Genomic DNA, 14080 nt, shown 5'->3' with positions numbered 1-14080 from the left:
CTGTCAGAATGTCTGCTGTTAAAGTGGTTACTGCTGTCACAACATGGAATTCTCTTTGCAAATTATGTTCAACTGTGTAAATAAATATCTGTCTCCAGTTCAGTGAGCATGCATTTGCACAATAAAATAATAATAATTTACTTTCCAAGTCAAACTCATGTCAATGTCTGTGTAAAAAGAGAACATTTTTACCAGGTAAAATCTTTTCTATGGACTGGTTAAATCTCTCACATCAGAGAGCTAATGCAAACCTGTAACCCACTCAGTTCTCACCTTTTGAACAGGATGCTGCTGAGCGAGCGCTGGATGCTCTGTCTGACCTGAGTGTTGGGCTGAGAGGGTCTGGAAGACGGGGCGATGGGTGCGGGTGCCACCGGTAGGTTCCTGGTTTCATTCACAGAGGGCGGCGGGCCTGATGATGAGGCTTGCACGTGGCCAGCTGGAGGCTGAGGAACAGACTGCTTCTTGGGTATTATGAATGCAGTCTTGGTGACCATAAGGGCACCTGTTCCATGATGTTTGGAAGCTGATGCACGTTGGACCCCTGGGGAAAGAGGCGCTGTTTCATGTTGTTTGGAAGCTGGTGCACGTTGTGCCCTTGGGTCAGGAGACCCTGGCTCATGACGTTTGGAATCGAATGCACGTTGGGCCCTTGGGTCAGGAGGCCCTGGTTCATGACGTTTGGAATCGAATGCACGTTGGGCCCTTGGGTCAGGAGGCCCTGCTTCATGACGTTTGGAATCGAATGCACGTTGGGCCTTTGGGTCAGGAGGCCCTGCTTCATGATGTTTGGAATCGAATGCACGTTGGGCCCTTGGGTCAGGAGGCCCCAGGTCATGACGTTTGGAATCTAATGCACGTTGGGCCCTTGGGTCGGGAGGCCCCGGTTCATGACGTTTGGAATCTAATGCACGTGGGGACTCTGGGGAAGGAGGCCCGGTTAAATGATGTTTGGAAGATGATGCACGAGGGACCCCTGATCTAGGAGGCCCTGGTTCATGACGTTTGGAAGCTGACGCACGTGCATCCTCTGGGGCAGGAAGTTGACCAGACTCTGGAGGGGTGAGTGGTGCAGAAGAGGATGCCGCATCCACGGACTGCTTCTTTGAGACGCCGCCGTTGTTCAATGGCGTCTTCGTTGTCCTCCGAGCACCGTCCTGTGGTGCGGGCGGCTCAGCAACACACTCTGGAGGTTTGTTTAGAGTCACAGGCAGCTTCTCTGGAGGTTGGTTTGGATCAGTCACAGTCAGCTGTTCTGGTGGCCCTTTTGTCACCAGCTTCTCTACATGTTGGTTTAGAGGAGTCACATGCAGCTTTTCTGGTGGTTGTGTTAGAGGAGTCTCAGTAAGCTTCTCAGGAGGTTTAGTCACAGTCAGCTTCTCTGGAGTTTGAGTCACAGGCATCTTCTCTGGAGATTGTGTTGGAGGAGTCACAGTCAGCTTTTCTGGAGGTTGTGTTGCCTCTACAAGTTGGTTTAGAGGAGTCACAGGCAGCTTCTCTACAGGTTGGTTTAGAGGAGTCACAAGCAGCTTCTCTGGAGGTTGCGTCACAGGCAGCTCACCCTCAGGCTCCTTCTGGTCACTGTCCTTAATGGCTGTTGGAAAACATAAAGGTATTTCGTCAGGATGGAGATAATAAGAGTATCAACTAGCTTTGCAGGAAACCCACCCACATATTGCTATAGTGTGTTTGTTCAGTAAGAGGGGGTTCAGCATCTCTCCAACTCTTTAGCAAATCAGGAGAGAACCCCACAAAGACCATATACCAGATCAAATTGTGTGTTGTTCCAGTTCACATGATTACTTCTCATGTTTGTTTGTTTCATCACATCCAACTTCACATTGGAGACACATGAAAGTAGCCTCAGGAACAAAAGGTTCCTGAAGCTGAACCATGTGGAGCCAATCAACCGTTTCCTTTATCGTGAGGCAGCTTGATGTACAACTACACCTCCCTGGATGATGCTAGTATGTCACATGGTGTGCAATTACACCCCCTGGACATGATGCTAGCATGTCACAGGGAACTACCCACAATCTAACCCTTGATGCCGAGTATGAGTCCGTATCAGAGAGCCATTTGGTAGTTGGTACCATACCATTTTTACAGCCTTTGATAGGACATTTGCCCCGGATTTTAAACCGCCGACCTCTCAGTCTCAGGGTGGACAGTATAACCACCCTTATTTTTTTTACTTAAGTAAAAGTATCAATACCCTATTTTAGGAATCTGTACTTACAAGTACAAGTTCGGTATTCAAAATGTACCTGAGTAAAAGGAGCAAAGTAAAATAATAACATATACAGCTCTTATAAGTGACTGTGAATCACTGGCTTGTATCAGGATGCATCATAAAGATGCACAGTCCATCATTGGACTTTATCTCACAGCCATACAGGACTTTCACACTAAACCAGTGGTTCTCAACCTGTGGGCCAGGACCCCCCACACATGATTATTTTTAAATAACTACACTATAAACTATACTATAGAAACTGGTCAAACATTGGCCAAACTCTCAAATAATATGAAAAAGAGTAAAAAATATATTTTCACAATAGTTATCTGTGGAACCAAGTCAAACTAAATTTAATGCCACAACTCTTACATTCTAAATGTGGGGGGGGGGGGGGGGGGGGGGGGGGTCACTGACTGAAAAGGTTGAGAACCACTGCACTAAACTTTAGTGCAGTGGTTCTCAGCCTTTTCAGTAAAGGCTCCCTGTGGACGACCCATGGAATCATAGGCAACACCATATACCTCTGCCATGCATCGACTGGTCAAGCCCCCTATGCATTGTGGCCACCACTACTTGCCTTATGTACATTGAAAGACAGACTGCAACATCAATGAAGTGTAAAACACAAGTTACGGTATGTGACAACAAGAAAAGGTCTAATAACATTAATTCATAACAGTGTGGCTTCATGTGAGCCTCAGACTTTATGTGACTAGTTTATACACACTATGATGTCTATGATGAACTCCGTACCATACTGCCCTACAAAGCCAATGTGCAGTAACTACGTTTTTGGAAACACTGACTTACAGTATTTGTGTATCCCAAAGGTCAAATTAGCCTTTGTGATTTTGGGAGATAAACTATTACCTCAAGATCATATTTAAAACTAGTGTAAAATAATCACTATTTGCCGATATCTCATTTGGCTCACCAGTTGAAACACTTTTAAACCCAATATAAGTTATTTTCCGTAGTTACTGCACTTTGGCTTTGTATAGGGCAGCATATTTGGGCAAGGTTTCAGCTTGCTTTGATTGCCACTGACTTCCATTATAAAATGTATAAAGTGTTTAAAAAAAAAGATAATGTGAAAAATGTGGGGATGTACACTCACAGACAGACTCATTCATTGATGACTGGCCTACAGAAACACCATAATAAAAAGAGACAAGAGTGTGAGAGAAAGTGTGAAAGAGAGATTCATGAACTGTAAATTACTGAGCGTTCATTTAACTCAAAACAGAACTAAAAACGTACGTACATCATGACATAAAATATCTATTTGCTCAGACACATATGACGTAAATTTCTCCATTCATTATCAATGGGAATTTTATGTTCATGTAAGACGAAAATCTACACTAATAGCTGAATATAGGAGGGGCTAGCGCTCCTCAAAAAGTAAATGTTGTTATAAATACAACATGTAAGCCTTAAACCAAATGAATATTTGGTTGCACATAAGTGTTGCTCGTCTTGTCAATACCCAACCACATGTCCCTAATCTAGGATGAACAACACTATCCTTTTAGTATAGACGGCAATGAGGAGAGGTAGTCACCACAGTCCACAATTTTGAGGTCATTCCAATATATCAAATGTAAGCCTACTTAACTTCTGAGATGAAAACTACCTCTTGCTGTCATGTTTCCATACATAAGGGACCACCATTCTTGATGACGTAACTAAGGTATGTTTGGTGATCGGCTGGGTATGTATGTATGTATGTATGTATGTATGTATGTATGTATGTATGTATGTATGTATGTACATGTCAGGGTAAGAATGGTGGCTATTATTGGCTGTTGATGGTGACATAACTAGCATTAGTTAGTGGCACCTCGACTAGACTAAACTAGAGTGCATTTCTAGTTTATATTGTGTGTGTGTGTGTGTGTGTGTGTGTGTGTGTGTGTGTGTGTGTGTGTGTGTGTGTGTGTGTGTGTGTGTGTGTGTGTGTGTGCGCGCGTGCGTGCGTCAGTGCGTGCGTCAGTGTGTGTGTTGGAGCTGAGCCTAATTGATTGGAAATGGTTGATCCTGGACCTGGAAATCAACATTTCACAGCAATTGCGAAAATGACAAATGCGCAATATGCGAAGTTGCAAAATATGCAGAAAGTTGTGAAATATGCAAACTATGTGAAAAGATGCGAAATATGCAGGGTTTTATGGGATGAAATATGCGGGAAATTGCAAAATATGCAGGAAGTTTGAACGATTATGCACCCTTTTTAATAAATAAATAAATAAATAAATAATAAATGATGAGCCCTGCATAATCTCCACCATTTGACTGATTATGCGGTAAATTATTATTACAAATAAATCTAAAAGCTCACAACGCATCACAATGCAACATGTTGTGAGCTTGTAGATCTGCAATTTATTTATTTATTTTTTACTAAATGTAAATTTCCTTAAACATGTTTTACCTTGTCTTTTAGCTTAGCCATGTTGGGTCCCATGATATTATTTATTATCGTTATGCTTATGATGTTGATTATGCTTCTTTTATTGTATTTTATTTTTTGCCATGCTTTTTTTCTTTGTAGCACTTTGAGATTCGTCAGAATGTAAAGCGCTTTATAAATAAAATGCATTATTATCATTACTCCAGAATACGGAATCTAGCATGCTTGAGGTTGATAATGAACAGCCTGTTGTTGAGCAGGTCAGAAGGATCAGTCAATATGCAGTGTCTGAACTACTCACAGGCCATTTCAAGTGATGACAGGGGTAGCAAGTAATTCAAGTGTCGCTGTTTAATTAACCTGCTGTTGTTAAGACTGATAGTGAAGCCGGAAAGGGTGGGTCACGGTAATTGCAAAACAAGACTGGTCGTGAACGGCGCAAGTCAAAACAGCCGCCTCCTGTTGTACTGTACAGCACTGTTTCCCAAACAGTGGATCGGGACCCATTTGTGGGTCGTGGACACATTTTTATGGGCCCCTTTACTTTTTGTTTCCTACATTTAGTTTTGAATTATTCTTTCAGAACATTTTCAAAAAACATTCCCAAAAAAAGCAAACATTTTCATGAATGGTATCGCGATATATCGTCCACTTCTAAAGCCAAATAAACCACCACTCCGTTTCTCCCTCTTTCTTGCTCCTGTTGGTGTGTGTGTGTGTGTGTGTGTGTGTGGGGGGGGGAAGGGGGTGCTGTTGTTGCGTTGTTGTTAGCGCTGGTCCAGTGCGTTAGAGAACTCATGAACACACTTTTTTGAATAGTGTTCAGTTTTCAATGTTGCAACACTTACAATATAGAATATGAAATTTTAACGGTAATATCGTATCGATATCGCAATATTTGGCATAAATACCGAGATATGACATTTTGTCCATATCGTGCAGCCCTACCAGGGACCTCCAGAAGCAAAGATTTGAGTTTAAAAAAAGTTCGCTTTAAAAATGATATATTTAAAGATTTGCAAAAATGTTGTGATGAACTAATTCCTGGTTTGAATGGGTTAATGGTGCATCCAGGGAACCTGTGGGCCAACCTTAAGACTAGCTGTCGAGGCATAGACTTATTAGACTGATCATTGAAATAGAGTCTACAGTCTATCTAGAGCAGTGGTTCCCAAAGTGGGGTCCGGGGACCCCCAGGGGTACTTGAGGGAGTTCCAGGGGGTCCCCAGCTAAATGATAGAGTGGAACCAAACGGTCCCGCACAAATTTACTTTGATTTTACAATATAAATTAAGTCTCAGAGATAGTAATGCCATTAAATGGGGGTCCGTACTGTAGCCTAATGCATGTCAAACTGGGGGTCCTTGAAATTTAACAGGTTGAGAATCACTCCTAGAGCTGTAAAAGTCTTCTCTTATGGGGGGTCCCTGGCATATCTTTTCAAATGGGAGTCTGCGGGCTCATTATTGTCAATTTGGGGGTCCTTGACATGAAAAGGTTTTTAACCACCGATCTAGTCACACAATCCTGCTATTATTGGTGTTTTCTCAATGGTGTTCTGCCGGCAGCATGCAGTGCAGTGCAGTGCAGTGCAGTGCAGTGCACCCCGTTTGTTCTATGGCGCCACTTCACGCGTGTCACTGCGCTAGTGTGCTTTGCACTCAGTCAGTGTCAATGTAGTCATACCAATACCTTACCTGAAGTCCTTACTAATAACAAGAAAGTGGATCAGATCACATCCGTTCTTAGATCATTACACTGGCTAGGCTGTCAGGTAAAGAAATTATTTCAAAATAGTACTGTTCGTTTATAAAACATTGAATGGACTTTAGGGCCACAATACATTTCTGAACTTGTGCTATATCATCATTGGACCATCCAGACCTCTCATGTCGTCTAGGTCTAGGACAGGTAATGTGGTGTTAACTTCAGTGACAAAGCTGGTCTATACAGGCTAGCTGCTTTTTCATTTTCTTGTGTCCACCTCTCCTTTGGACCTGTATACATGAATACTTATACAGATCAAACTCTGAGTTTTACATGGATTTTCACTCCACCAGACATGTCTTCCTTGTTGTGTGCAGACTGTGCCTCAATGCCTTTCTTTCGAAGTCATTAGATGGTGGGCCAGAATATAACCAATGTCTAATTTAATAACTGGACCATTATATATACCATAATAACCACATGAATTGATATAAACATGTATAAAGCTGTGTATGGTATAACTGCATACTGACAACTGTGTTACAGGTGCAGATAGAACTGCTGTGTAATCATTTTTTGCTGAATGTGGCACTTTGGTTCATTAAAAGGTTAAAGTACATTTTATCTGGACACAGACAGTCATACATCTCTTTGAACAGAGATAAGAAAGAAATCCATAGAACAGGAGCTCAGGAGTCTCCTCTGGGATAGAAACATCTTAGATCTTATAGAGAAACAGTGTATTGCCAAGCCTTAAGGCATCTGTGCCTGTCACACACTCTCATCATAAATAATAATACTACTAAAAACATTGTTCAAGTGAGGGTAGACTGTATTTGGAATTATAGCCTATGGTATATGTGACAGATGTGAGATATTGTACATTATTAGCAAAAATGTGTGACAGGTGAGGTTACCTATCATATGCTGTGTTCATTTATGGCCAGAAGTGGTTCTGTTTTGTGATGTGACATACACGTATAGCGTGGTCCACTTTTGAAGGGACATACAGTGTGTGTGTGTGGGCCGTGGGGGGGGGGGGCATGCTTAACATAATTATGTTAAGCGTGGCATGTCTGCTTTCTGTGCATTTGACTGTGACTCTCTTATTTTATTGTGTGCACATGTGCAGTTAAGTCTCTATTATACACTAAACTACCACACACACACACACACACACACACACACACACACACACACGCACACGCACACGCACACACGCGCCAGAGCGGTAAAAACAAAAAAAACATGACAATTGTTTTCTCTGTGTGTGTGTGCGTGCGTGCGTGCGTGCGTGCGTGCGTGCGTGCGTGCGTGCGTGCGTGCGTGCGTGCGTGCGTGCGTGCGGAGAAAGTCCACAGGAAAGCTGAGAACACACTCCACAGGTGTGGTGCTGGTCGGACCTCAGTGACCTGTGTAACCAAACTGGAGTGAAAGAAACAGAACTTCCAGTAAGCCAGAAACTTCTGACACATTGGCTACAGATCCCAGTGTGACTGTCAAAGCCACAGAAAGACACATTACATTAACACAACACACACCATCACAACACTGGACTGGACTGAACTACAGGGGAGATTAACTTTGTGTCACATGGCTTTACTGTCAAAGCCATCACAATACAAAATATATTCATGCACCATGACGAACAAGCTAACATGGAATTTCATGGTCTTCCAAATCATCCCACAACACCACTGAGTGAGCAAAGCATGCAGGTTTTATGTGTCACAGCCCTTAAATGGCTGTGAACATAATTACTGTGTTGTTGTTTATCCACACAGACTCACAGCACTGAGGGTTCAAGGAAGCCTTTATATGGCTGAGTGAGGAGTGTGATGAAATGACTGGGAGGGTACTCTGTCCTGTTACCACTGCAGACTGATACACTAATAACTTGTATCAACTCAAGGGCTGATACACCAGGAACTGACCAATCAGTGCAAGCTTAAGGGCCACCATGCATTGAACTGTCAACATGAGTGACCTCGCTGTGGAAGGAACTCTGATTGTCAACTATGTGTGGAGTTTGCATGTTCTCTCCGTGTCCCCTAGGGTAGGTAGTGGTACCTTGACAAAGAAATAACAAAAAAAACCAAAACATGCAGTAATCCTGGTCTCTATAATACCGTCCCCTGGTCAGCCGGGGCACCTGATGGAGGGGAAAGGAACTGGTTGGAATAAAGTGTTCCTTCCACATGCTACGTCCTACTGGGGAAACTCCCCCCTGTCAGGTGATAAGAAGCGGTCTGCTCACTACTCATTCATTGAAGGAAGCATGAGCTCAGTTCGGGGCTCTCCCGAAGGAGAGTAGCGCCCAGGATTACAGTTTAGGCAATTGGCACCAGGTGAAAATTGGGTTACAAAATCGTGGGATACATTTTTTAGAAAGAAAAAAAAAGTCAACTATGGTCGTTGGACTAAATAAGGATATGGGTTATGAATATGTGGTAACCGCAATGATATATTATTTTATCACACGCATTAAAGGACCACTTCACCACTTCTCAACCTATCTTCATATAATTGGTCCTCACTAATGTTCATGATAAAATGCCACCTTTTTTTATCCTACTCCGTCTGTGTCTCAGGAGGGCTGTGGGCAGTTCAGAAACCCGTCCACCAGTGACATCATCGATGGAGAATCCAAGCTAATAGAAACTGCAGTCTTTCTATTCCTGAAAAGTTGCAATGCGAAAATGGAAGCCATCGTTCTCACGTAAAGTGCCTTGGATAAAGGCGCTATATAAATGCACCATTTACGATAACAATCTAAATATATATTTTTAAATCTTGTTTAAAAAAGGTCTGCCTAACGATGATGTCACTGGTGGACGGGTTTCTGAACTGCCCACAGCCATCTTATGCTTATGCTGAAACGGTTAAACCTAACCTTATTCCTAACCGTAACCTCAGTAAAACGATGCCAAAACCTAAACCTGTTCCTAAACTTAACCCTAAAACTATGCCTAACCCTAAACTTATTTCTAAATTCTAACCTTATTCTCAGTAAAACACAATAAAGAATACAAGAACCGCCGCACAGTGATCGGTGTGAGGTCGGCAGAAGAGAAAGAGGGCGAGATGGATTATGGGCGACGGTACCCGTTACCTGAGACACAGTACAGTAGAGTAGATTTTTTTCTTTTTTTTGGTATTTTATCATGAACATTAGTGAGAGCCAATTATATTAAAGGACCACTTCACCACTTTTCAACATCTCTTCATATAATTGGTCCTCACTAATGTTCATGATAAAACACCACCATTTTTTCCTACTCAGTCTGTGTCTCATAGGAGGGCTTTGGGCAGTTCGGACACCCGTCCACCAGTGACATCATCATTAGGCAGATTGTTTTTAAACAAGATTTGTTTTAAAATATATTTAGATTGTTATTATCGTGAGAACGATGGCTTCAACTTTTGCATTGCAACTTTTCAGGAAAAGAAAGCCTGCCGTTTCTATTAGCTTGGATTCACCATCGATGATGTCACTGGTGGACGGGTTTCTGAACTGCCCACAGCCTTCCTATGAGACACAGACTGAGTAGGAAAAAAATGTGGTATTTTATCATGAACATTAGTTAGGACCAATTAAAGGAAGATAAGTTGAAAAGTGGTGAAGTGGTCCTTTAAGATAGGTTGAAAAGTGGTGAAGTGGTCCTTTAAAGGACCACTTCACCACTTTTCAACATCTCTTCATATAATTGGTCCTCACTAATGTTCATGATAAAACACCACCATTTTTTCCTACTCAGTCTGTGTCTCATAGGAGGGCTTTGGGCAGTTCGGACACACGTCCACCAGTGACATCATCATTAGGCAGATTTTTTTTAAACAAGATTTGTTTTAAAATATATTTAGATTTATATTATCGTGAGAACGATGGCTTCAACTTTTGCATTGCAACTTTTCAGGAAAAGAAAGCCTGCCGTTTCTATTAGCTTGGATTCACCATTGATGATGTCACTGGTGGACGGGTTTCTGAACTGCCCACAGCCTTCCTATGAGACACAGACTGAGTAGAAAAAAAGGGTGGTATTTTATCATGAACATTAGTTAGGACCAATTATAGGAAGAGAAGTTGAAAAGTGGTGAAGTGGTCCTTTAAGTGTTTAAATACAAAGTAGTGTCATGACAACTTTATTTTTATGTTTAATTTAAAATGAGGCAATGAATAATCTAAAGCCATTTTCAACCAGACTGGTCACCCACTTAAAGGGATATTTAACTTTCAAATAAAACAAACATTAAAAATCACACCCGTGTGAAGTGAGGGGCGCTTTACCAACCCTTATCTTACATCATCATATCATAACATATCATAGCTGATTTGCTCAGTGACAGACAAAACATTAAACTCTGTTCATTGTTAATGGCATTTAATGTTTGTGTTAGTGACAAAACAAACATTAAACTGTCCATTGTCAATCGCGTTTTTAATGTTTGTCTAGACAAGACAAACATTAAACTTGTATATAGGAGGGGCTAGCGCCCCCTCAAAAAACATAAATGATAAAAGTAATAGAAAAATCACAGCCGCCTCACGCATTAGAAAGAAATTCTAATGCGTGAGTTTGAAGTTACAATAGGAGTTTGAAGTTACAATGGGTTTAAATAGGAAGGGGGTGTGACTGATACATTTAATATCAAATATCTAAATACTGAATCAAGCAACTTAAAAACTGTCTGGGGTACACACAGAGTACAACGTGAAATATCCCTGAACGCACTACAATTGTGGCCATAATAATAATCAATAATTGATCTGGTCTCGCGATAACAACCCAGTTACGGCAGTGCAGTCTGAAACTTACTCTGGTCTTCACTCTTCAGATACCTCGATAAAATTAAGCATTATAGTATGCACATACAAAACCAAGAGAGCAGGAAACACTGGCCCCATTTACATGCAGAAATTCATTCGGAATGAATGGATTCATTCCAGTCATCAGAATAAAAATGCTCATGTAAACACCTCAATTGGAATAGAATATCCCATTCCGAATGAATTTTCATTCTGGTCTGGAGGGGTGGTATATACCGTTTGAATCGGTATAGATCACCATATAAACACTTTATTCCGAATGCTACTGGGAGTTTGGAATACATGTATTATTTTAGTCTTATTTTTGTCTGCCCTTAGTAGACTATAGTGCTTTATGCCCATGCCTAAGCAGGGATGGCCATTTGGAGACATTTTATGTGCGCAGAAATGCGCTATTTTACCCACTAGAAAAATACAAATACACCAAGTTTATAAAATGCGCTTGTTTTGGGTGGAGGTCGCGTGTGGTTGCAGGGACTGCGCTTCAAAATATTTTTTTATTTTATTTTATCAGATCATAGCTGTTGGTGTTTGTCGGTTATTCATTTCTTATGGGATAACGGTTATGGGTTGGCCATCTCTATAGTCCAAAGTTATATTCCGAATGAATGCTTTGGTCATGTAAACAATTGAGGAATAGGAATACTTGTTTTCAGGTTCCATGTAAACAGTTGGGTATGAATCTCTGTTCGGAATGAATTCATTCATTCTGAATACATTTTGTGCATGTAACTGAGGCCAATGTGTGAGATGTCTCATTTCATTTTCCAGGGTCACAATCTTTCATAAATAGTGTGTGAAATCATAATATTGTCCATCTATCATTAATAGTCCGGCAACCGACAGGCTTCTTTTGTTTAAAGTGGGAAATCTGGTATATAGTCTTTTTAGAGGCCTAAAATACTGTCTATATACAAACATTCATGAATCCACTTGCTGACCGGGCTGTCAGTATTGAGCAAATCTTTATAGGGGTTTATTGTGACCCTACCATTAACATCCTATGGCAGGCAAAATTGTCAAACTAGAGGGTTTTCATGATTCTGAATCCATTCCAAGCATTAGTTTTGCACAAAAAACACTCCACTCTATGGCCGTCATGACAAATGTGATGAGGTCAGCAAAAAAAATGAGGTCAGCACATTTTGGGCACGTTTGGGCAAGTGACTATGGCTGTTTTTAGCCCGAACGAATGCTTGAAAATGCATTCAGAATCATGAAAACCCCCAATTTTGCCTGCCATCCTACTATAAATGCGGCAAGTCTCTGTGTGCGTGTGTAAAATTGTAATGCACGTAACTCGAGAACCGTTTGACCCACCGACTTCACATTCGACACACGCGTTCCACACCCCCACAGGGAGTGCAGTGCCCGGTATCGAGTCGGTCAGACCCACGGTTCTCCAGAACCACCACAAAAGGCTCTGGTCAGGCTCTGCCAGTGGGCCTAATGAGGCCAACTCCTTTCACCTGGGCCAGGCTCTGCCAGTGGGCCTAATGAGGCCAACTCCTTTCACCTGTGCAATTTCCAGCCTCTGCCTCAGCCAATTGAGGCTCTGCCAGTGATTGCCAAGTACACTTTTCAGTTTGCAGTCTTCACACACACAGGCACATACACAAATCTCCATGTGGGACACCGGCTGACAGTTAAAACGGGTGCTATGGCAATCTATATCATTAAGTTCCCAAGTTGCATCGTTCCCAAGTAGGCCGGTGGCCGACTGCGACGGGCACGTAACAAGTCTAGTAGGATGTAATTGTAGGGTCACAAGAAACCCCTATAAAAAAATGCTCAATACTGCCAGCCAGTCAGCAAGTAGATTCATGAATGTATGTATATAGACAATATTTTAGGCCAATAAAAAAAAAGACTATAATAGTCTTTTTATTTTAATTTGGTAAATTTCCCACCCGTCCACCTCGGCTGCCGGACTATAAAAGGGATATTTCACTTTAAAAAAAACTGTCATTTTATCGTCTACTCAGGTTTATGTGAACACAGTTTTTAAGTTGCTTGATTCAGTATTCAGATATTTGATATTAATTTAGCCCCCTTCCTATGCAAACCCATTGCAACTTCAAACTGTGTTGTGCTGCAGCACGCCGTCTGTGTCACTGTCTTATCACTGTCTGCAATGACTTATGACTCACTTACATGATCTCTATGTCTCTCACATACTGGTGCAATTAGGAGGTCGAGGAACAAGTTTGGCAATGAGCCATACTTCTCAGCTATGCACATCACACCACTACTTTGCCCATGTAGTTGTCAGAGTCAAATAAAAGCCAGGACAGACAGGTGACTTCTTATGTGCATTCAGCATGGTAGAGAACAGTAGCCTCGCGTAGCAATACTAATATCACTGCGTGGATAATAGTCTTGTCAAGATTTGAATGTATACAAAAGAAATTGACACACCCCACCCACCACATCACTTCTGACCATCACAGCCAGACCACGGAGGAGGAATATATGTTTCTGGGCACAATAATATTGACACTAGGTTCACTTTTAAGAGCAATGCTGAGTGGTGAACTGAAATGTTCTCCTCTTCTTGAGAAAACTGAGGTGCCTGCAACAGCCACAGGCTTTTTAAAGCCAAATTAAGCCTTGTTTGGATCTTCGTCACCGAGTGAGGAGTGAATAGGATTGTGTGAGTTAGTGGAGGAAATCATAGGCCAAGTACATCAGCACATTCTCACAGCCACTGACAGAGACTCAGGTCGGAAGGAAGCAAGATCAAATAGCTATGGAGATGGACCCTACAAAAATACTCAACTCACATATACATTCCGGACAAATATTCTTGTCCATGTCCTAAGAGAGCGATGTCCACCTTTGTCCCAGCATCACCATCCCTTGGAAGTCACCCCCTGGTGTGTCTAGCTAGGCC

General features: G+C 41.9%; 1 protein-coding gene across 1 annotated transcript in view; it reads right to left on the bottom strand.

The window, feature by feature from the left end:
- The window catches only part of LOC306932785 (uncharacterized protein), a gene marked incomplete at its 3' end in the record, with an annotated part of 42389 nt that overhangs the window by 9665 nt on the left and 18644 nt on the right, over positions 1-14080 (bottom strand). The window contains exon 8 of the mRNA XM_079514710.1: positions 274-1594. Coding sequence (XP_079370836.1) covers positions 274-1594 — 1321 coding nt within the window. The remainder of the gene's footprint in view (positions 1-273; positions 1595-14080) is intronic.

Source organism: Electrona antarctica (genome assembly GCF_951216825.1).
Source record: "Electrona antarctica genome assembly, chromosome: 2".
In the NCBI taxonomy this organism is placed as follows: domain Eukaryota; kingdom Metazoa; phylum Chordata; class Actinopteri; order Myctophiformes; family Myctophidae; genus Electrona; species Electrona antarctica.
Note: the sequence above shows the minus strand (reverse complement) of the source record. Positions and strands in the feature narration are given on the sequence as shown.